Source organism: Cheilinus undulatus, linkage group 13, assembly GCF_018320785.1.
Source record: "Cheilinus undulatus linkage group 13, ASM1832078v1, whole genome shotgun sequence".
In the NCBI taxonomy this organism is placed as follows: Eukaryota; Metazoa; Chordata; class Actinopteri; order Labriformes; family Labridae; genus Cheilinus; species Cheilinus undulatus.
The window spans coordinates 28,675,044-28,699,249 of NC_054877.1; the positions used below are offsets into that span (position 1 = coordinate 28,675,044).

The following is a 24,206-nucleotide window of genomic DNA, read 5'->3' on the forward strand; positions in this document are numbered from 1 at the left end:
TGTTGTTGCCAAAAACGTAGAACTAGTCGATATATTAAAGATTTGCGCGTATTTTACGCATTACGCATGATTCAACGGTTAACTATCACTCTCCCTTTAATTTTTCACTCATTAGACTCCTACGTTGCACTTTGACACCAGAGGGGCTGGGGCAGCAGCAGTCAGGTTTTATCACCGAGCAAAAGGACATCTTTAACACTCCTCTCATTTATCCCCTTCGGTCGGCGGCATTTAAGAGACCACGCTTCACACCATGCGTGTTTGAGGGATATTTCTATCTGGATATTTCTCACTAAAACAGGTGGAACAGTAACTTTTCAACCATGCGGCCTCCGGTGGAAGTCAGCGTGTTCCTCCTCTCTCTGCTGGCTCCAGCAGTTTTGTACACTTTGAACAACATACCTGCACTTCAAGAGTAAGTCTGCACGCTTCCTGTAATATTAATTTAACGCTCATTTGGCATGATGAATGAAGCGATTGCACCGTAAGGCAGCTGACATTACTGCAAGGCTCTTTAAAAAGTTGTCCACAGGCAGAAAATCACGTTTTTACTCTCGGCTTTTTTTTGGTACCAAAAAAAAAATTTTCCTGAGGTACCATTGCGTAAAGTCGCGGTTTATGCTCTTTTAAGCTGCTGAGATGGCTAGCTAGCTGTAAAGACTGAAGACTGAAATTAATATTAACGCCTCTTCATGGATGGCAAAGGTCAATGAGACCATCAGCATAAGAGAAGACTGCTGACTTTGTTTTAACATTATTTTTTAATGGCTGAAAATGTGTCGTGCAACAAAAATTTGCAATGCAAGTGAACAAAATGTGTATCCTTTAAAAAAAAAAAAAAAAAAAAACTTGAAACAAATTTACAAAGTCCGATATAAAGTTACAAAGTCTGAAACATGTTTCAAAAAATATGAGACAAATTTACAAAGCCTGAAATGTAAAAACAAAACAAACAAAAAAAACAACAACAACAAAAAAAATGTACAATTCCCGATTTGAAATTCGAAAGTCTAAATCACTTTTAGAATACTTTGAACAAGTTCATGGTGTCCGCTATAAAAACAAAGTCTGAAACACTTTTACTAAACATCCTGTTTTTTACTTTTTTTTTTTGTATTTTTTTATGTCAATTTGTTTCCATATTCGTAGGTGTGTTGTTCATGTTGTTTTATTTTATGAAATATGGAATGTTTTAGATAATATAAATTTATTTTCAAGCTTGGTAAAGTTTTACAGAGGTATTTTGTACTGCACTTCACGGCCACCGTACAAAACTGCATTTTCTTACAACTTCCACATTAAAGTTTTGCCATGAATGTTAAAAGAAGCAAAAATCCACATTCACAGATGTTCCAAACAAAACTAGTGAAGCAAAAAGATGTGCTGCTATGTAAACAAAGGGCGCCAAAATCAACACAAACCACATGATCTTGATAGCTATAAAAATCAGGTGAAATCTATGGGCAAAAAAACTATACTCCTATAAAAAACAGTTTCTGGCTCAAAATTTTTAATTGAGTCAAAGTCCAGATTTACTCAAAATTTAGCTTAACACAAATGTAACGATTTTTACTTTACCAGATGATTTGGTTTAGATTTTGTTGAAACCTTTACCTTTTATCCTTAAATACAGCTGACTTTTTAATTTAGTAACACAAAGACTACCTTAAAAAGTAAAAGAGTGTATTTTTGATATATACATCAGAGTGCAGAGATGTTGAAAAGAAATAGGAAGCTGGAACTGAAATGAAAGTGTGATGAATTCAGTGAAATCAAACATAATAAAAAAAGGCACCAACACATTGTAGATTTACCAAAATAACATCTGAGGTTGTCCATGACATTAAACTGTCAGTTTTTCTGCTGAAAGTACAAGAATAAAATCCAAATTGTTATATTAGGGAATACATTTTTGGTTATATTTGTTAAACTGCTGATTTACAAGAATAAAGGGAATATATGTCCTAGTTCTCTAATACTGCTTTCCCACTAAAATTAGCATGTAAAAGCGGGTTTTTTTAAACGTGTGTAAACCCGCTATCAATCGGCAGTGACTTTTTTCCCATTGCCAGCAGGCCCGGGTCTGATCGCCAGCAGACGAGCTGCGTGGCTGTTTTTATTTCCTCTGGTACCTCAAGCTGATGTCATCACGTTGGTTTTTGTGTAGTAACAAACAAAAAAAGAGGATTGATGTGATCATTTCCAAGAAGCAAATAATGCAATAAATAAATAAATGAAAGGTTAATAGATTATATCGTTTGAAAAGGATCTCTCTTTCCAGCTGTGCACGGACAGGACACACGGCGCTTTATGAGCTAATATATGAGATTTTAACAGGCTGAATGAGCTAAATCTGTCCTTGGGAAAAAAAAAAAAATTCTCATTGTATATGTTCATTATGACATGGGCATTTTTGTGTTTATATGCGCCGTTAAACTACGCTGCCATGCTGCAAAACTTCTGCCTTTAAACTCCTGCCTCCTCTAGCACATCAGGCTTAAATGCGCAGCAGACAGAATAAGGGCTCTGTGCAATAACAACAACAACAACAACAAAAAGGATCTATGAGATCACAACAGGCAAGTGATATAAAAAAGAATAAACGGTCAGTAGATTATATAGTTTGAAAAGGCTTTCTTTCCAGCTGCGCTTTGTAAGATAGGCAGGAGAAATTAAAGGCTGTCTGCGCTAAATCTGTCTGAGGAAAAAACATTTTTCTCAACGGATATCTTCATTATAGCGAGACTGATCTAGCAAAGCATTTTAGTATTCATATGTGCCATGAAATTACACAGCTGCACGATGTTGATGACAAGGAGGACTAACCACTGTTATGCACCCAAATGTGAAATAAAGGCATGATCATGACGACAACAACAAAACACATAAACAGTGAATGTGCAGTACTTTCCCTCTTTAAGAGACAGATTTATTGCGCTCTAACTTAGATAAATCTCTTTAAAGTGAGTGACTGTAAGAGTCGTTGCCACACTCACATTTTAGCATTTTAGCTATGTTGTCTCGCACAGTCCCTGTGACCTGGCGCTGAATCTCCTCTTCCCCACGGATCAATATAAGCTCTCTGATCTCGCTGTCTTGCCAGTGTTGTGCCATCTTGCAAATATAAATCTCACATGCTGAGTCCGAAAAACAACAATGCTCGTCCCTCAGCTGCCGGCATCTTTTTGTTGCCCCAAGTTGTGGCCGTGATATTATGACGTAGGCACGTCCCGCGTTCACCCGAGTGTAACGTTCCCACTGGAGCCGATAGGAGGCGAGCCGATAAAAACCCATGTCCATTGCAGGGCAGTCGACACGGGTCTGAATGCCAATTAGAGCCTTTCCCACTGCCGACAGGAGCTGATTGTTAGCGGGTTTAAACAGGTTTTTCAGCCAGTGGGAAAGGGGTATAAAGCACACTAAGCTTGTTTGGTCAGAACAGCACTCATGCTTTTTGCTTAAACAAGCAGAAATTTTTCACATATCACAAGCTTCAATCAAAAAATGTTATGTGTCTTTGATGAAAAAAATAATCATATATTTTGTTCAAGTCTTCACACATAAATCCATGTATGAACTCTCATTGGTACTACCCTGTTTCTCCTCAGACCTCTTCCTATCCTGGGAATGGGAATGGTTGTTCTGGGATCAGTGCTCCTTCTCCTTCTTCTCACCGTGCAACACAAGGCTAAAGTGGACCCTTTATTTTATGGTACAAGCAGACAAACACTCGCTCTAAAATGTGTCTGTGAAGGACGGTAGAGGTTTCCATTTTTATTGTTCTTTTTGTTTGTGTCTAGCATTTGCAGAGTTTTCCTTCACCTGCTTGGTGGGTCTGACTAATGCTTTAGAGCAGGACGGGTTCATCTCAGGCTTCATGGGCTTCTACCTGAAGAGGGTAAGGGGATTTTTAATTCTCTAGTCGCAGGGCAAACCTTTTCCTCTGACTGGTAGAATGGTGATATGCCTCTTTTTCAGCTACTATGAACCTTCTTTCTGCTGATTTTGCTGACGAGCTAGCAAGCAGCTGACTATAGACAAGCTAACACAAGCTTTTGTCCACTTTATTTTAGCTAACATTATGTTAGCTAATTTATATTTCCCTATTCTGAAGTGTAAAACTATCAAATGGTAGTATAATTTAAGCTTTTAGTGACTTCTTAGCTCGCGGTAATGTTAAATAAGTGTGTCTGTATGCTAGCATTAGCTATATTTTACCATAGGTAATGAGATATTATTATGAATCTTGAGTTACTGCCGTAAACCCCTGCATGTTCACTATTTATTAATTTTTTACAGTTGCTTATCAATCTGGATGTAAGTAAATGTTAATTAATGATCAGAGACCCTTAATTTATTTTGAACATACAGTTTTAATAGCATTTTGGCTTCCCACCCAGGACATGACATCAGGAGAAAAGGCTGCTGTAGGACTGTGGACACCTCCCTGAAAGACAACTTCTATGTAGTTCAGAAGTGTCACATGATTTTTTAAATATCTTGTGTGCTGTCATCTTCATAGGGTGAGCCTCATCTGAGCACCGCCTACGCTATAATGATGTCATACTGGGAAGGCATCTTCCACTACCTCCTTTTCCTTGTAATCATCCACCGGATGTTTAAAGGGTAAGGGTCACCATAGTAGCCTGTCTGTTGTGCTCAGTGAGCCCTCCAGCCTTTTTAACCTTTATATTTCCTGTCTACAAAGGAAGTCATATCGTAGCCTTAGTCTGCTGTGGGCTGGCTCCTCCATCGCTCATCAGATCATTCTAATCCCAGGAGTGGTTGTTGGTTAGTACTGCCTATATAAACGCTTTGATTCATCGTATTTTCAGGGATGTTTCTGTTATATTGTTTTTGCTTGGTTGCAGGTAAATATGGGTCTAACATTAAACCAGCCTTCCTGAGGAACATTCCCTTTGTTTTGGCTCCTTTCTGGGCAGCCTCGGTACTCTTTAGTCGACCCAGGGAGATGCCCATCATCACAGCAGATAAGGTCAGCCTAGAAATTTAAATAATTTTGTGTATCTATTGAGAAGAGGGGTCAAACACTTTCCCTTTTTGGATTGTGTATTTTAATAACTGTTAAACTGTTTAAGTGAAGTTTTATAAATAAACAGTAGACTTTTTCTTCTTTTCTAATTTTGTTTTACATTTCTGTGACCTCTAATGCTCCACTTGTGAGGGGACTCTCCAAGATAAACTAATTGTGCTAAATATCCTATATGATGACATTTTACAGTGCCTATTAAAAGGATTGACCCCCTTGGATTTTTTAGCATTTGATTGATTTTATAAATCAATCACGGTCAGTATAATTTGGCTTTTTAGACAGGTTTTTTTTCAACCGAAAAACACCTTTTTTTTGGCCGTTTTTACAAAGTAAGGTCAATTAAATACAAATATAAAATATAAAATAAAAGTGACTGCATTAATATATACCCCTTTTAATTCAGTATTTAGCAGATACACCTTTAGTTTCAATCACAGAACTGAGTCTGTGTGGATAGGTCTCAATCAGGATTGCACATCTGGACATTGCATTTTTACATTCTTCTTTGCAAAACTGCTCAAGCTCTATCAAGGTGCACAGGGATCTGGTAGGAACAGCTGTTTACAAGTCCAGCCACAAACTGTCTGCTGGATTACGGTCTGAGCTTTGACTCGGCCATCTTGTTGTCTTTAATCCATTTCTGTGTTGCTTTCGCTGTGTACTTCAGGGCATTTAGTTCATAATTTTTCTCTAAAGCCATAGTTCTCTTGCAGACTGATTAAGTTTGTCCTCTAGGATTTTCCTATATTTTTTGCATTCATTTTGCCCTCTATCTTTACCAGCCTTTCAGGGCCAGCTGCTGAAAAGCATACCCACAGCATGATGCTGCCACTGCTATAGGGATGGTGTGTTTGTGGTGATTTGCAGTGTTTGGTGTCTGCCAAACACAGCGCCTTTTCTGATGGTCAAAAAGCAATGTTTTGGTCTCAACCGATCAAAGAACCTTCTTCCGCTTGACCATGGAGTCTCCCACATGCCTTTTGGTGAACACTAGTCAAGATTGAATGAGTTTTCTTCACCAGTGTCTTTCTCTTTGCCACTCACCAATAAAGCTTTGACTGGTGAAGAACCTGGGCATCAGTTGTTGTATGCAGAGTCTCTCCCATCTCAGCTGCTGAAGCTTTTAACTCCTGCAGAGTAGTCCTAGATGTCTTGGTGGCTTCTCTTACTAGTCTCCATATTCTGTGGTCACTCAGTTTGTTTAGCCATTTTCCTTCTGTTTCTTGATGATGGATTTAACTGAACTCTAGGGATGTTCAGTGCCTTTAATGCCCTAACTAATATATACATTCCAGATGTAACTCTGGTCTCCTTGGTCAGTTGTAATGGTGGCTGGAACATCACTTTAGAGCAAATACAGCACGATTTTGAAAAAAGAAAGAAGAAAAAACATTTTTAATTCAAAGCTGCTGTAGTTGGCCTTCATGGATGTCTGTGCTTTTTGAGTGCCCCTTAAACTTGTTTTTGTGCTTCAAAACATTTCACAAGGATCCATCAATCTGTGATATAAAACAGCTGTGACTAAGACTTGTCTAGACCAACACAGTGGGCTTTATTATAAATGATGACAGCAACAAAAAAAACAAGAAAACAAGATTTCTTTGAGTTGTATAGGTATCATCTTGAGTTACTTAAACCCCAAACTTTTAGGCATTAATTAGGGAGAATTTAAGAATGAAATGCACAGGTTTGTCTCTGTGATACTCTAGGATTGTAGGCAGTGCAGTGGGTAAAAGAACCTGCTACACTACCCACAATCCTTGAGTATCACAGAGACATCTCTGATTCGGACAGCCTGGGATTTGGACCCTAACTGATCAACAATTCTACTAAGAAATATCCATATACTTAGAGTGAGTTTTCATCTGAACAAAGGGATCTGAGGTTTAGTCACTCTTTAACTGATACTGTGCTGCCAGCACACACTGACAGCTGGCTTCATTGTCCGTTGAAAGTATTTGAAGCTGTTAAACCCACAACAGACTGACTCAGATGTTTTCTGTGTTGACCAGATTTCAGCAGAGCAGCGTAAAAGTCTGCTGCGTCGACCTGTTGACCTACTGCTGTCTCTGCTGTCACTCGGAGCGATGGCTTTCTTAGCTTTCAGAGGCTTTGTGAGTAAAAATCAGAGTTAAACCAGTGTCTGAATAAACTCCCTGGTACATGAGGTCACATAGAGCACAAACACTACAATCACTCCTGCTGCTCTTCCCCAGGTGGTGCTGGACTGCCCATTGGACGCCTGTTTCACATACATCTACCAGTATGAGCCCTACCTCAAAGACCCTGTGGGCTTTCCCCGAGTGATGGTCAGTCTGGAAAAACACACGCAGACACACTGGATTTAATAGTGGGGCATCACCTAAGGATTTTTTTGCACTCAATGATCCATACTCTCAGTTTCAACAGAAGAGATAAACCATATTATTTAACTATTTATCTTATAGACTTGGAATAACAACTTGTGCTATGGTAAGTCTGCATAATGATGACATTAGAAGGATATTACACATGCTGTAAATTATAAAAAGGGCTTAGAGCTTCCTGATCTTGTTTGTAAGCCTATTCAAAGCTAGCAGTCGGATGACTGCGCCGAGGCCTGGAGGGTTATAAAAATGCTTAGAACAGAGGCAGCTACACTAAACACTACATGGTTCTGCAGCAGCGGGTATTTTACTCTGCATCTCTTCAAAACAATGCAATGCAGAAAAACAGATATTAATTTAAACTGTAAGTTTTGGGCATTGTGACCCTTTTACAGCACAGTGACAGTATTTAATTCACTAGAACCAGAAAGTCTGACCCAGAACATTGCTTCACTGGTGTTTACACACTTGTAACTATAGTAGAGGAGAATCTTTCCCCTTAAAACGCCACCACAATGAATGTCTATAAAATTATGGACCTTTTTATGCTGTTTCAGGGTGTTTGGATCAATAATGCTGTTATTTGGGTAGTTAGGGGCAAGAAATTCTTCAACATTAAAGTACAAATGAACTAGCATTAGCTTTTTTTTTTTTTTCTTTTTCCAGTTTTAACCAATTTTTGTCAGTTGTTTCAGCCCTTTTGGCCCCTCTTTAGCCTTTCTTAACTCTTTTTTTGCAGGTTTTATTTAATTTTGACTTCTTTGAGCCAATTTGTGACAGTTCTTACCCATTTTTGCCCCTCTGTGAGCATTTTTCCACCAATTTTTGACCTTTCTTTGCCTTTCTTAACTAGTTTTTTGCCTTTCTTAACTAGTTTTTGCTGGTTTTATCCCATTTTCGCTTCTCTGAACCCATTTTTGAGTGTTTTTCTCATTTTGTCCCTCTGTAACCACTTGCCAATGCTTTTCCCACCAACTCTTTCAACTTTTAACAAATTTGTTCCACTGTTGACCTTTTTGCTCTTAATTGCAATTATTCAATTGTTTTCCCTTAAAATTATTTCAGTTCCTTCTACTTTATTCTGTAGCATCCTGAAGTTTGTGCAAATCATGGCTAAAATCTTAAGACATGCCCCTTCACAAAGATTCAGTGCAGCAAATCTTTGCCTGGCCGTATTCATCTCTGATATTTTAATAGATGCGGATGCGCCAGATTTCAAAACATGCTTTTGATTTTTGAAGACACTGTCCCCAAGCTTTCGTGAGAATATTGGTTTGCGGCTGGGAAGAAAGACTCTTTGGTGTCATGATTCGGTATTAGGCCGGCCACACACTACAGAATCTTAAGCCTGATTTGAGGCAAGATTTGCCTCCCCTGACGATTGTGGGGGCATATCCTGAGTGGCGCCTGTTGCAAACGATTATTTGTCTAAATAATTTGCATGTATGTGGTGTCAACACGACTATTTTACTGCTCCAGATTGCGATGTATTCTCAAAGATCCCGGACCGTAAATATCAAACACGTTTGATATTTGCGATTCTAGGTTGTAGTGCTCTCTGACGGAGTACCCACAATAACCAATGAGAGTGAGCAGACGGGGCAGCATCACCAGCCAGCTCATATGTAATTTCCCCGCCGCATGCCAGGACAGCCTGTTGTAGAGCGACAGCAAGAGGATATATCAGCAGACACCGGTGTTTGTTTTTCTGAAGGCCTACAGAGAAATGTATTGATAATTTAAAGCTTTGATTTATTTGAAGGAAGCAGGCAAATCTTTGTAAAATTAGAGACTGAGCAACCCAATATAGCTGGAACATAACAACCCTTGTTTCATAAGCAGATGAGATTGGCAGTTGAATGAGGCTCTTTTTCAGAGTGACAGCTGACCTTTTTGTCCCTGCAGATGTTGGCGTATTTGTTCTATGCTCTGCCAATGCTGATCATCTTCATCTACGGTCTAAGAACACCTGGATGCAGTTGGATGTTGGACTGGACCATCTTCTTTGCGGGGGCCATGGCTCAGGTATCTTTAGTTATTCTATTTGCTGTTTTTCTGTTATCCTTGAGAAAGCGAAAACCAGCAGAAATCTGACGTTGCTCTGCTGTTTTCTCAGACTCAGTGGTGCCACATTGGAGCATCTTTTCACTCCCGCACTCCCTTCACATACCGAGTCCCAGCAGATAAGTGGTGGCCAGTTTTCACCCTCAATGTACTGCTGGCTGTTGTGCCGACTCTTCTTACCCTTCGCTGCCACACAAACCCCGCATATTTTATGAAACCGGTTACCAAAGGACAGACCAACAAGGAGAAGAAGAAAAAGTAGACCACGTATTCATGCTGCTGTGATAGAATACTTCACGCTGTGACAGAGCGAATGTTTTCTGGGGACTCTTGTTGGCACACAAGCTGCAGTAAAGAACCAGTTTGTCATCCCAAAGGAAATCTAAAAGTGTTGCTTTCTGAGTCTACTGTTGAAAATCAGTCACTTTGCTCTGCAGCGGCAGCAGCACTCCCTGCATGGACTATTGGACTCTGATAAGAAGGCTGTGTTGATGGAGATGAGGACTGTGACTCATGCAGACAGCAAATTGGTTTCCTCCTAAACTAAGACTATTGACCTGGAACATACACGTCGGTCATATTTATGTTGGTGTACAAATCCTCACAAGAACTCCATGGCTCCATGGAGTAAAGTTTGTTCTTTTCAATTTGTTATTGACTGTCAGTGGAGGATGTGTTTAGGTGTGTATGAGTGCTTGAAATAATAGCAGAAAGCTTTGACGAGTTAAAAAGCCAGCCTCATACTTAATATTGTCTAACATAATAAATAATTCTATGAGATGTCACTGTGGCTCAACAAACATGTTTACCCCATATTTGATTATTTGGTCCATAACTTTTTTTTTGGGCTTAAGTCTTCAAAAGTTATATTTTTTTGCCCAACCAACACTTCAAAACCTGATCAAATTCACTATGCAACAGTAAAACTCACTTAAGTCTTTACACCGCACAAGCTGAAACTTCACTTCATTTGGTGTCTTGTTTTTGTACAATAAAGCAGATAAAGCATTAAAACTGCTTCCCTTTTGTAATTATCATGTTTATTATCTAATCTTCTAGCTAATTTTACACTCTGCATTTACTCCCAAAGGAGCACTCTGCTGGTTGCATGAGGTCGTGTCTTCACGTATCAATATTGTCTCTGGTTGGTGATGTCATCAGGCCCTGTGTGGATGAACTGCTGCCCCAGTGAACTTTGCTGTCGGACTGATAAGAGGTGAACTCTGTCAGTGAGCTGTCACAACCAACAGCACAAATCATCACATGGGGCACAGGTCAGTTGGCACTGGCCAAACCTGTTTTAATGTGTGATGCTTCAGTGCTGGTATTACATAATGTACAGACCAGACACATGTTGTCTTAAGGGGCACCACATAAGGTCATATCCTTAAGGGTTTTGTATAGTAGTTGTGTAGTATGCAATTTACCTCTCATTACTTGGTGTCTAAGGTTATTTGGGTCATGGGGTAACCATTTCTACAGTAGTTAAATCATTCTGACACATCAACATCATGAGTCTAGGGTGCCAATTTAACTCAGCAGGTAGAACAGGTGTCCACATATCCTGGTGCTGTTTGATGCATGTCTTTCCTTATTCTCTGTCCTTGTATTTCTTGTCTCTTGTCAGCTGATCTTTCTAAAAAAGGAAAAAAAAATCCCCAAAAATGTATTTATTACAACAAAAGAGGAGTGTATTTAGGACATTTTCCCATTATAACATAAACCTTTACAGACTGTTCATTTTGAACATAATATGTACCCCAGTATTTCTATAGTTATGGTAAAATATTCTACTAAATATAGTGAAGTCAGCTGTCAGAGATATTCTTTTGATTCAACCTTGGCTTTGTATTACAAGCCAACTGTAGTGTCATTTTTACCCTTTTTTGACAAACCATCATTCCTGTCCCTGTGGCTTTGTGAGTCATCCCTTTTCATAATTCACTCTGCTCACAGGCACAACACAGATCAGAAAACTCACATTGTGAACTGTACGGATGGAGATTTTGCTTGCTTTGTGCAAAATCTGTGAAAATAAATCCAAATTTACTATGGTCTGATTGACATTTATGACTTTAGGACTGTAGTGTTTTTACAGCATTGAGCTCAGTTTTAAAGTGAAGGAGACACCAGAGATATCAAATGAATTTGTTGATATCAAACACGTAACACCGGCTTACAGGGAAATTCTCTTAATATTGTTTAAAAAAAAATATTTTTTTTTGTACTATGTAGGGCAAAAGGTTGGGAACCACTGCCCGAAGCGGACAAAATTTGACAAATCATAGCTAGATAGCTAAAACCAGGATCAAACTTAAGCCATTACATTCCACTTTTAAATAATAATTATTATTTTTTTAAATAAATGTTTTATTGTAAAATTGCCAGTTACCTCAGAACTTCTAGTACATCTACATGAAAACTTTACTTTGACCCACAAATATCACAAAATGTCTTCTCACTTCAGTACTCTTGATAAATTTCCAGATGGGAATGAGCAGGCCAGATATTTGTTATGATCGTGATAAAACAGAAACCCACTGTTGGGCTGTTTTAAACACTGTGACTGGCAACCCTGGTCTCCCCTACTCACTAGCTGTCCGAAAGTTTCATGTTTATTTAAATTTTTTAGGTTTAACTATGGCTGTTGTGATTTCACTGTATTGTTTTCTTGCTAAAATAACATTTTGATCACGGACTGAGATCTGTTGGTTTGATTCTTTAGTAACAAGAAATTCTCTTTGAATTGTGATGACTTTTTATGTTTAGGTTTAAACCATCAGATCTGGGATAAAAACCAAGAAAAAGATTCTTTTTTGCATTAATATAAGAAAAAAAATTCAAAGACGATATTTTTCAAACTTTATTAAGAATGGAATACAACAGCAGGACAAAAAGTCATAAGAACACCAAAAAAGTGGATGACCGATCAAATATCAAAGGGACCAAAAGACAAAAAATATTGACATTCTACCATCATGTAAGTTTTGCCGTGCAAAGATTGAAAGAATTTAGCAGATCAGATACAATCGATCACTTTAGTCTTGTGAAAACCATCCAAACTGTCTATGTCAGTTGGACATATGGTTAGATTGAGGTGCTTATACGGACATGTGAGGGTCTACTTTAATTGGACAAGGTCCAGCTATCGATCAGCCAATAACAAACAGCACAATATATACAATACAGAGATTAGAGTCAATCAAAGAATAAATTTTGTTTATTGTTAAGATTTTGGACTTTGATAGTGGTGTAGAAAAAAGACGTTACATCGGCTCTCTTGAGTATAAGTAAAAACAAAAATAAGAAAGCATATTCACTAGCAAATTTATAATAAATAGTAACAGAACACCAAAACATAGCAAATATTAGAAAAAGCATGTCAGTAGAATAAAAGAGACCAGCTAGAGGCGCTCTATGAAAAGTAACAGCTACAGGACACATATAGAAAAGCTCAGGGTTACAGGGACTGAATGCTATGTTGGATCAAATACATCTGTGCTTTGTAAACAGAATACTAGGGTGAGAGTCGTTTTTCATGTTGAAACAAGCAAACCCTTAGAAAAAAAAGAAAGTGACTTGGCACTTTTCTAAGTTTCTCTCTTACATGCACACACACACACACACAAACTGCGCTGTCAGTGTGACAGACTGAGGGAGGGGTTAAGTTCATAGAGAGGAGGAAGAGGATTCACTGTACAGAGATGTTAGGGAGGGATTAATAACAGTTAGTGAGATAGTATTAGTGTTCGCATGGACCTCGGGTAAAGGAAGCAAGGTCAAAAAGAAGCATCCAAACACCCAAACGAAGGGGGTGGAGGAGATAAACTGTGTGTTAGAGTAAGAAAACCTTTTCTCATCAGGAGGAGTAAAGCTAAACAGAGCAGGGTTAGAAGCAGGAAAGTGTCATGAACTACTGTCTGTCTTTATGGGCCATGATCAGCACCTAGCATGGCAAACAGGTTATTATTTGGTTCAGTAGTAGCTCTGTGCGTCTTCTCGGGCCTTGTGTCCCTCTCCACCGTGCCTCCGGTGGCCACGGCGCTCATGGTGTTGGTTGTGATGGTGGCGTCTGTACCGGTGAGACCGCCGGGCTATAAGAGGAGAAAAAGAACAAAGTTTAACATGTGTTGTGAATTTTCTTTACAATAGGCAACTGTTTATTTGCACCATTCTATGCCTCTATGGTTTGCTGAGGCAGGAGGCATGTTTTTGAGTTGACCGTCCATAGGCCATCCTTGTGACTGGATATCTAAATAAAGCTTTGAGGGATTTTCTCAAAACTATGCACATATATCCACTCTGATTCAAGGATGAATTGATTACATTTTGGAGTTTCCATGTCAAAGATCAAGGCTGTGGGGCCTCATGTTTTTCTCTAAATTTTCAATCTGGAAGCTCAGGAACGCTTTGAGAGATTCTTCAAACTTTGCAAAAAAGTCCTCATGATGAACTGATTTGTTTTGGAGGTCAGACGTCAAGGTGTCAAGGTAATTGGGCCTAATGTTCCTTGCTTGTGGATGTAAAATCTCTACAACGCTTAAGCGGGGTACACTTAAATCTTAAGAGATTTTTTATCTGTTAGAGATCCCACTCATGAAGATAAAAAATCAGGCATTGAACAGTTTTAATCGTACTGTGTGTGGTGTGCTCCGATAATCTCAAAACAGAACACCACACACATTATGATTCTGTCCACCACCGATCTAGAATTTCGTCCTCCAAGACAGAAATCTCGCGTGATTACACATGATCTAACAAAAACGACAAAGAAGAAACATAGCAACAACCGGAAAACACAGCACGCAACATGGAAGAGGACATACAGGAAGAGGGCATGATGGTGTTCTTGGGACTATTTTTAACGGAAAAATCACGAACTAAAAAAAAAAAAAAAAAAAAAAAAAAGAGAAGACTGTGGAGGAAATCCTGGAAACAGTGCGAACACGGAGTTTATAGTCTACTGGGCGAGCTAGAGGTGAGTTGTTGTCATAGACATTATATACGTATAGATGCATATAATGTCTATGGTTGTCAGTAAGCTCGCTTCTTGATTGGCTACATTTTGTTCCACGTCACAATTCACGGAGTCATGACTCGGGAGTCATCGGCTTTCCCCACACACATGAAGATTTTTGGTCGTAAATATTGAACAAGTTTAATATTTACAATCGTCGGCCCCGGCCGTTTTTGGAGCCGATTATCGGGACAAATTCACCCCAAACACACCTCAGCCTAGAGGGTAATCTTATAGGATAATCTTATAACACCTAAGATAATCGGGCGTTTGCCGTCCTTGGCCGGGAAGGGGGAAAATCGGGACAAAAACAGCCCGATTATCTTTATGTGTGTAATCGGGCTAGACTCTCTCTGTATTGACACAAACTTAAAGTTCCTCATAAAGGAGCTTCATCCTCACATCACTAAAGAAGAAAGAAGCTTCTGATATTATCACCTTTCCTCATGCATTCTGATGTCAAACTCGACACTCAGCACTTACACTTTGTGCAGATGATTCTTGGTCTCTCCCAGCTCCCGTCGGCCCGGCAGCGAGCAGTGGGAATGTGACGCTGGAAGAATCCTTCGGCACACTGATAACGAACCACCGCATGGATGTCATAGTGTGACCTCCGTCGGCCAACCAGATGGGCGTTCTCTACTGCAGGCGGTGTCCCACACAAAACTGGAGACAGAAATAATCCAAAAATGATCAGATAAACACTATAAAGAAAGAGTTCTGACCAAATTACAAGGCTCAAATCATATTTATTGCGCATAAATACTTGAATAGAACAAAACAGAGAAATATTTTATTATTTGCTGGTGTGTACGGCCTCTAGATGGCAGTGTTGTGTATGTGAGTTGAGTAGAACTGAGGCAAAGCTGAGGGGAGGTAATGGGCCTCTGCAGTAGGCAGAAAGAAGAGCCGAACCACAGAACCATGAAACCACAGCCACACATTCACACCCACACTTAACACTTCATGCTTTCTTCTCCTTTCCTCCATCTTTCTTTTACTTTGAATGTGTCCAGCTCTACATAAGATCTCACTGCCTTTCCTCAGGTCAGGCTGAGTCGGGTCACAGAGGGAAGGTGCTGCTGAGTTTAAGCTGGGTGAAAAAGGCTCTGAGGAATTTCTGATCTTATTTGTTGTGAACGAGGTAGTAAAAGGTAATAACTGCGACTACAGTTCTGCTGCTGGTGTGAGTGTAAGTGAGCTCCAGGGAGGGACAGGAGGCAATAAGAGGAAGATTGAGATTGATATTGCTCTCAAGAATCGATACAGGTTGGAGGCTGAATCACAATCTATACTTAAGTTTGTGGGTTTTTCCGTCATTTTTTTTGTAGTAACTGCTGCTGTGACCTTTAACTAAAAGAAGTGCAAGTGAAGTGAAACAGCTACAAAAGTCAGATCACTCATGTTTGTGTAGAGGAAACATTTTCTATATGAGGAACATAAGTCAAGATGAAGACCGATGACTAACATACTAACACACAGCCAGATGGTGAAAGATAAAACTGAGCAGGCTAAGGCCGGCCACACACTAGATGATTTTAAAATCTGAAACGATTTTAAAACTGTTGAAGACCACAGACATGATAATTTCAAACAAGTTTTCATCTTGAATCCCCTGAAGGCACACACTAGAGGACTCTGCGAGACTGTTAGATCAGACCACACACCTGACGACCTGCCAGCGACCTCGTGTGATCACATGACTGAAAAGAAAACAAATATTGATGTCTGTGCCTCCACAACAGGCTGCTCCGACATGCGTTACAGGTGCAACGAAAATTATAAAACAAGGGAAAGACTCAGGATGAAATCCTGGCTGGGATTAAGTAAAAGCTGTGTTTATGGTTGTTGCATGGCTGGTGTCACTACCCGGTCTGCTCACTCTCATTGGTTGTTGTGGGTACTTTGTCAGAGGCAAGTAGAATCGTAAATAGCAAACATGTTCATGATTCGGGATCTTGAAGGCTATGACATGATTTGGAGCAGTAAAATAACCGTGTTGACACCATACACTTGAGGATTATTCAGACAAATTATCGAGGCTCCTTGAGGGATATGCCCCGACGATCATCGGGGGAGGCAAATCTTGCCTCAAATCTTGCTTAAAATCCTGTAGTGTGTGGCCAGCCTTCCTGTGAAGAAATCTCTTCTTGTGAATTCATACAAGCTTTTTATTTGCTACAGGAAGTGGCTGTGAACTTGAGTGTAGTACCTGTGCCTTTCTTGCAAATGTAGGGCAGGTTGTAGTTGCACGGCACGTCGTTCCACTTTCCGTCCTCATGGGCGATGGTCACCACACAGTCCTCCCCGCCTGCGAAAAAGTTATCTGGCTGACTCTCCCTCCAATTCTCATAGACCTGCAGAACACACAAAGAAAATCAGATGAATTTAAGGTCATTTATTGGATTCTTCGGGACATCATTTAGGGGCACAGTTTTCTTTGAAATTATATGAATGAAAAGCTTTAGAGGCCCTGAAGATTGCTTTTCATTTTCTTTCTATAATTCATAGTCATTTATACTGACATTTACTACAAAAGTAGGAATGTTTTTTATTTTTACCTTTCAGAGCCTAGCTAGCCTCAGAGGAACAAAATCTGTAAGTTCAGACTTCCACACCAACTAAATTATGGAACTTGGAATACAAGTTGATCAGCATTAATATGTTAATCCAGATTAGATTAAGGACCCATATTAACTTTTGAATCACAGCCTTGCCACTTTTGTCACTGGACACACCTCCTTTTGGCCCTTTCAGCATACCATAATTAAATCATCTGCCTGCTGCTGCAGTGATGGAATCAAACAATGCAAATCTGCTTTTAACAGCGCATCTCACTTTAAAATCTCCCAGATGGCTCAGCTGACAAGTGAAAAGTAATTTTCACCTTTTGTCAGACTGAATTGAAATATCACAGAAGTTTGAGCTACCACCTACAAACTACAAATACAGGTGAAGTTTATCAGACTGATGTCGGCAGACAGCCACTTTACCAAAGCTAGCAGAGTATTGTTTTGGAGTGTGCAGATCAGTGCATAAAACAAAATCCAAGACAATCATTACAGCACTTGCTAAATGGTTCATGGTTCTTTATTAATACCCAAAAGGGTAAATTTGCTGTGCAGACATGAGTACAGCATACAAGAGACAAAAAACAACAATGATTCACAATTCAAGATACAATCCCCAAATCAATTAAAAGCTGACATTAAAATGCCAAAACAAACATTGAAGATTAAAACCAAGTCATGATAAAGTGCTTTAGACGACATCCATTCTAAAATAATACTCATAATACCCAGTTACAGTGCATCATCTTGTGCTAGTTTTGTTAAGAGCCGAAACAACCCACTGCTGGTCGCTGCGAACGTGCGCGCGCCTGTCTTGTCAAATGGGTGGTATCTGTCTGCTGGCCTGTGACCAGACTTGGGTCTGAAGGATGTCCTATGGTTGGCATGTGGAGACTAGTTATATACAGTACCTATAAAAGTATTCACCCCCTTGGATGTTTTACTCTTTTATTGATTTTATAAATCAATCATGGTTAATATAATTGACCTTTTTTTTGACAAATACAGTTCACAAAAAAATCTTTAATGTCAAAGTGAAAACAGATTTCTACAAAGTAATGTCAATTAAACAAAAATATGTAAGGTAAAATGAGTGACTGCATAAATATTCACCCCCTTCAGGTAAGTGTTTAGTAGATGTACTTTTGGCTGCAATCACAGCACTGAGTCTGTGTGGATAGGTCTCATTCAGGCTTGCACATCTGGACACTGCAATTTACTCAGTTCTTCTTTATAAAACTACTCAAGCTCTGTCAGGTTGCAAAAGGATCAAGTGTGAATATCCAAGTTCAAGTCCAGCTGCTAAATCTCTATTAAATTGAGGCCTTGTTTTTGACAAGGCCACTCCAGAACATTCACCTTGTTGTTTTTAGATCCTGTCTGTGTAGCTTTTACAATATGCTTTGCATCAGTCATACTGGAAAATACATCTTTTCGCAATCCATAGTTCTCCTGCAGACTAAATAAGATTTTTCCCCAGGATTCTCACAAATTTTCAATAGTCACTTTGCCCTCTACCTTCACAAGCCTTCAAGGTCTGGCTGATGAAAAGCATCCCCACAGCATGATGCTGCCACCACCGTGCTTCACAGTGGAGATGGTGCATTTATGGTGATGTGCAGTGTTTGGTGCCTGCCAAACATAACGTCTTGTCTGATGGCCAAAAAGCATCATTTGGTCTCATCAGACCAAAGAAAACCCCTTCCACATGACCACGAAGTCTCCCACATGCCTTTTGGTGAACTGCAGTTAAAATAAATGAGTTTTCTTAAACAGTGGCTTTCTCATTGGAAATTGGTTTTCACTCTGACATTAAAGATGTCAAAATAGCCAAATTATATTGACCATGATTGATGAATGAAATCAATATAAGGGTAAAACATCCAAGGGGGTGAATTCAATTTGAGTTCTGTAACCAGGATCCCTGGATGTCAGAGAGTAATCACTATTATCTTGAAAAACTGCACACATACTGACACTGATGTCAGTGTCAGTGCAGTAGAATTACTACAATTACATTTATAATGCCAAGTTTTATGTGTACTTGTGTTATCCTTTTAGAAATGAAAAAAGAACCTGCATTTCAAAGAAGAAGCACTTTGAAGAAAGTCCTGCTTTCAGACTATGCTGTTGAAGCAGTGTGGCACTAATTTAGATGAATAAATCTAAGCAAAGATAATAAAATCCATCCCTTTGTATTCATTTGAGTCACAGATCCAGAAACTGCTATGAAGTGCTTCATGTTGTCAGTATGGACATAAAATTTGTGTTTTGAATGTCAAAAGAAAGGAATTCAAGTAAGAGATTTTCACAATTAACAATCAAATTCTGCAATTAATCAAGATTTTAGAACCAGAAAGGTTATTTTGTATCAAGATTTGAAGAAATCTGTGGGTCTTTATGGATGTAATTTGAATCAAATCTTTGACTGGATTTGGATCATGGGGACTTGTTCTGACCGTTTTTCCTAAGGAGAGTGCTAAGTTACATGACTACAATTTATTGTTTGTTAACAGCCTGACAGATGCATAGATTGTGAGTGCTGTGTTGGTTGGATCTTGAAATAGTTAACATGGTCAGAATCACTAGAGTTGTAACTTTCTACTGATATATGGTACGAATAACATTAATACACAGCAGTGGAGGAAATGGTTCTGATAATAGGAAAACACACATGTGGATCAGGGGCAGACTTTAAACAGGTTTTTCACTGGGCTGCTAAAGATAACTTCTGCTATATTCTTTATGCTGCTTTTGCCAAATACCCTATTCGTATCTTTCAACTATATTTTAGAATACCATTATTTGATGTTTTTTTAAATTATTTAGTCCTTTATTGTTGATGCTCCACTCAGAGTCTATTGTTTTAATGTACTAGTGTTGTATTTTACATTACTGGACAATGAAGCCAGTGAAATGGCCTGCCAGCTGTCCTACACATTTCCCTTGACATAATGTTTGTACTCTTTCAAGTACGACCATGTACTTGAAAAAAACAAAACTACTTTTAATCTGTGGATGTTAGAAGTAGCTCCTGTGCCTGGCAGCCTCATGCCAACTTTGCAGTCTCCTCACTCTGATTTGTTATAGCATCGCGAAGCATTTTTGGTCTGTGCCTGATGATAAAGCCCCTTGAAATCAAAAAATAAACTGAGAGGTCCCAGACTAATTAGCATTTGCAAATTGGTTTGGCAGTGGTGGGTTGTAATTAAACAACATTTGAATCAAAGTCAGATAGCAGTTGTGGGCTTTAGTTTTGATTGTTGCTGATTTTAATGTGATCAACAACAAACTAAAGCCAATGATTCAGGATCTCTTAAATACCAGATGAATGATAAATCATGTATAAAAAAATGTGAATCATCACAGACCAGATCGTTACTGTCAGTCCACTGAAAGTCATCCTCCACTGTACGATCATTGAGTCCAATCCAGGCGTTGTCATGACCCAGACCTGTAAGACATAACAGTCAAACATACTTCTTTACTGCTCTATGTAAAAACAATGAATTCCTGACAATCCCTGTTACACTGTTTCTCCATTCATGTTTTCAGCTTTTCAATGAGGTTTTTAAAGGGTTAAAGCAAAAAGAGGTACTTTGTACAGAGAATATTAGGAAGGAAACCTGCAAACCTGAGAACTAACTGTATTGGACGGTTTCATTTTGCTCTGTTTCAGCCCATGCTAATCTTGGCTTTTCTGCCTGTTTCTCAAGCCTCTCTCAACTAGGAATGGGTGCAGTAACTCAACTGAATGATTAGTCATAGTCCACACCAACAGCTGGCAGTCAGTTCATTTAATCATCAATATTTTTAAATGATTCTGGCCTAACAATGCTGGTTAAATGTTGTGTCTAAGCAGTAATGCAGCTGCCTGCCACTAGCCGACACTGTTGCTCTGGTTTATGAATACTGCCTTTATTTCCTCACTTCCTATTAAGTTTTATATTAAGTGTAATTCTTTTTGCTTCCTGTTTCATTTAATCTCTTTCCTCCCTTGTGTCTCGCACCCCCAGTGCATTTTCACAATTATACGTATTCATGAGTTTGGCTTTCCTGCTTTATTCTGTACTTCTTATCCCTTGTGTTTCATTTCTGGTTTTACTTCCTGTCATTATGTGTTTCTCCCCCCATTTGATTGCCCTAATCAGTCTCATTTATGTCGTTAGTCCCACTTATGTTTGATTGCAAGTGTGTATTAAGTCTCTGAGATAGTCTCTCTTTGCAAGCCATTTTGTCTTACCTTCCCACTCTTTTTTCCTGTGGATAATTCCTTGGATGTTTTTTTTTACCTGTTCTGTGTTATTTAAGTTGGATATTCTTCTTTGACTTTTTTTTTTTTTTGTCCAGTGGCTTTTCAAGAAATTGTTAGTTAACTTTCAGAATTTTTTTAAGTTCTACTCTGTGGGGGGGGGGTTGGCATATTTAAGCCCATATTTCTCTGGTTTCGATGTTGTCCGTCACTGAGTTTGAAACTAATGGTGACTCCTTATAGGTGAAAAACACATGCAGGAAACAAGTCTTTTGTTTTGATGCTCAGGCAAGAAAATTACATTCTGCAAGAGCCTGAGGTGGAAAGTTGACACAGAAAACTACAGGTTTAATCAAGACTGGTCTTATAATTATGTGTTTATCATGCATCATATTCACTTATAATGGCTGACAGCTGGTTCAAATATCAAGTCATTATTGTTAAAACTAATGCAATCTTAATAGTTTGGACAATATATACCCTTAAAACCAAAAAATATTTTCTCCTCCACACATTGATCATCTTATGGAAGCCAAATGGGAAGCTTTAGGGCCCTGAACACAGAGACACCAGCTTGATGTTGTGTACTTTAAGCACTGTTTTCTTGAGAAGGGTCTATCTTCAGGCTCACAGGCAGCAGTTTCAGGACCCATAGAAAAATTGCCTTTAAAATTGTGCAAATGTGCGTTATTTATAAGCATTGTTTTTCTTTTCTACATGCCTTAAAGGGCACAATACTCTATTATGGAGACTACAAGAACAAAGTTCATATTGGCTGTCAGACTGAACAGATGTGCTCTATGTGATTTTAGCTGTCTTTTGCTTGTTTAAGATGAAACAACAAACAAGAAACAATTATAGATTGGGTTATGGGTTATGGATAATAATTATGGATGTATCAAGAGGAGGACAATATGGACTGGCTCTCCTTAGACATAAATTAAGGTATGCATGTGATAATGCAAATAAAAAAATATACACATTAGTTCCCCGAAGGGAAAAAGTAGAGACTCTTATAGATGATGATGCAAAAATAAGAAGTAAATGCTCCCCTGTTGGCAAGCATCAGATTCTTCAAACTGGAAGACAGGATATATATGTATTTATATGTATTTGAGATGTTTTGAATTGTGTTTGGATATGCTTAGATGATGCCTATTGTACAGTAACCATTACTTGGAGTCCTTTGCTCATAGTTAGTGGTGGATTGTTGAAGATTTTAAGTTTTTAAACTTTCCACCATGAATGAAATTGTTTACTGAGTAAGTGACTTCCTGTCTGTGGCAACAAAATCTAGTGTATCTGTAAAGAAACAAGGACTGCATGAGTGAACAAAGTGTAAGTGTCTATCGCTTACCATAAGTCTCAATTATGTAATAGCCTTCTTGTTAAATTGCATGATAAATACACTTCAGCAATTACTATGGTGTTAAAAAACACCTTCATGATTGGAAAAGAAACACTTAAACACTACCATGTATCACTATTGGAGAACTATATAAACTCAGCTTAGGTGTTAAATTTAACACCATGAGAGTTAAATTACCACTGACATAGAGTTGATTTGTTATTACAGAAGAATAGATAACAAGACAGCTGGGAGCAATTGACTTTGCAAGAGATTTAAAGTTAAATCAACTTGGCATTTAGTTTGTTGTACTTAAAAACTTAAGTTAAATTCACTCAAGTTTTCATTATACATTACTTAAATTTTTTAGGGCAACAGGTGTCCTCAAAATTTTTAAGTAAATTTAACTCATCCGGGCAGTGTATTTACTGGGCTTTCAGGGGCCCATCCATTCCTGTTGGCAGGCCTGGCCAGTGTTAATCATAGATGATCCTATTTTTATCAATTTCAAGTCAATTTTGCCCCATTTCAATATTTTTCTAGGTGTTTTAAACTTTAGGTGGGTAGGGTAGTCTGACTTTGAATTTCCATTTGATTAACTGAAAGTGGTTGTCTATTTGAATATATATTTAAATATATAGTTGTATTTGAAATGAGATGGATCGATCCTTCTTTTTTACATTGTAGCAGTTTGTCTGCATTTTATTATGCCTTATCTTTTTTCATATTTTCTGCGGTAAAATTAAGACAAAGTGATAAACCCTAACTATGTGTATCTCTAATCATATCTACACTTCAAGTCTACCAGTCTTGGTTACTCAATGATCTACTGAATAATATTTGTGGCATTATTTGTGATGTCTTTCGACCTCCCAGCATCACATGCTTTATAAACAATTATCCCCTTTGCCCTCTTGTTCTTTGACTAAAATAGCCAGTTTAATATTTTTGAATGCTTTCAGAATAATAGTTTGTTTAAAGAATAACAAAATATAGTCAGGTGAAATACCTACCATTAATAAAGTCTTGCTCAGTGGAGGAGATGATGCTGCTCAGGTGTGCGCTGTGCTCTCTGCAGTCTTTCTCTGCATCCTCCCAGGTGTGTCTGTGGGTGAAGTACCTGTGGGACAACACAGTGAGTCAATATGCAAATATTTCATTTATTATGCAGCCAGAAAATGGCACAAAGCGCTGCAGTAAGTATCTCCTGTACAACTCCAGGGTATTGAAGAGTAATGCAGATAGATGAGGCACCTGTAGTTGCAGGTAAATGCCAGTTTGTCATTGTTCCTACCTATAGCAGTGACCGTGAAACTTCTTCCAGCCATGCTCGCAGCCTTCGATGTCTGTGAAGAAAATGAAGAGGACTGGGAATAAGATAATTTCTCAAAAGGGGTATGAGTTTAATGCAGGAGAGCAAAGTAAGATAAAATAATCTGTGTAAGATTGGAGGAGAGAGGCAGCTTTTTCACTTCGCGTTCCACCTCATTTAGAAAATAAAGAGTAGAATATATGACACCAGCATTTTCAGAGGCT

At 38.7% G+C, this 24,206-nt stretch overlaps 2 protein-coding genes across 6 annotated transcripts in view; one reads left to right on the forward strand and one right to left on the reverse strand.

Moving 5' to 3' along the window:
- Positions 1-72: 72 nt before the first annotated feature.
- zgc:85843 (uncharacterized protein LOC405880 homolog) lies at positions 73-10,497 on the forward strand. The gene is made up of 10 exons (XM_041802410.1): positions 73-415; positions 3,609-3,712; positions 3,801-3,898; positions 4,523-4,626; positions 4,709-4,791; positions 4,872-4,996; positions 7,066-7,167; positions 7,270-7,362; positions 9,325-9,444; positions 9,536-10,497. The coding sequence occupies exons 1-10, from the start codon at positions 324-326 to the stop codon at positions 9,743-9,745; spliced, it is 1,131 nt and encodes a 376-aa protein (XP_041658344.1). The 5' UTR covers positions 73-323; the 3' UTR covers positions 9,746-10,497.
- Positions 10,498-12,373: 1,876 nt separating this feature from the next.
- LOC121519726 (neurocan core protein-like) overlaps positions 12,374-24,206 on the reverse strand; it is an 89,256-nt gene continuing 77,423 nt past the window's right edge. For all 5 annotated transcript variants that reach the window (XM_041802567.1, XM_041802566.1, XM_041802565.1 and 2 more), the window contains exons 15-20: positions 23,965-24,016; positions 23,684-23,790; positions 20,442-20,524; positions 16,713-16,857; positions 14,984-15,166; positions 12,374-13,577 (exon numbers count right to left, since the gene is read on the reverse strand). In XM_041802567.1, coding sequence (XP_041658501.1) covers positions 13,459-13,577; positions 14,984-15,166; positions 16,713-16,857; positions 20,442-20,524; positions 23,684-23,790; positions 23,965-24,016 — 689 coding nt within the window. In that variant the 3' untranslated portion in view covers positions 12,374-13,458. The remainder of the gene's footprint in view (positions 13,578-14,983; positions 15,167-16,712; positions 16,858-20,441; positions 20,525-23,683; positions 23,791-23,964; positions 24,017-24,206) is intronic.

Coding starts and splice junctions, on each gene's coding strand:
- zgc:85843 (XM_041802410.1), top strand. CDS start 324: ATGCGGCCTCCGGTGGAAGTCAGCGTGTTCCTCCTCTCTCTGCTGGCT. Junction 416..3,608: donor AACATACCTGCACTTCAAGA/GTAAGTCTGCAC, acceptor GTTTCTCCTCAG/ACCTCTTCCTATCCTGGGAA. Junction 3,713..3,800: donor AGTGGACCCTTTATTTTATG/GTACAAGCAGAC, acceptor GTTTGTGTCTAG/CATTTGCAGAGTTTTCCTTC.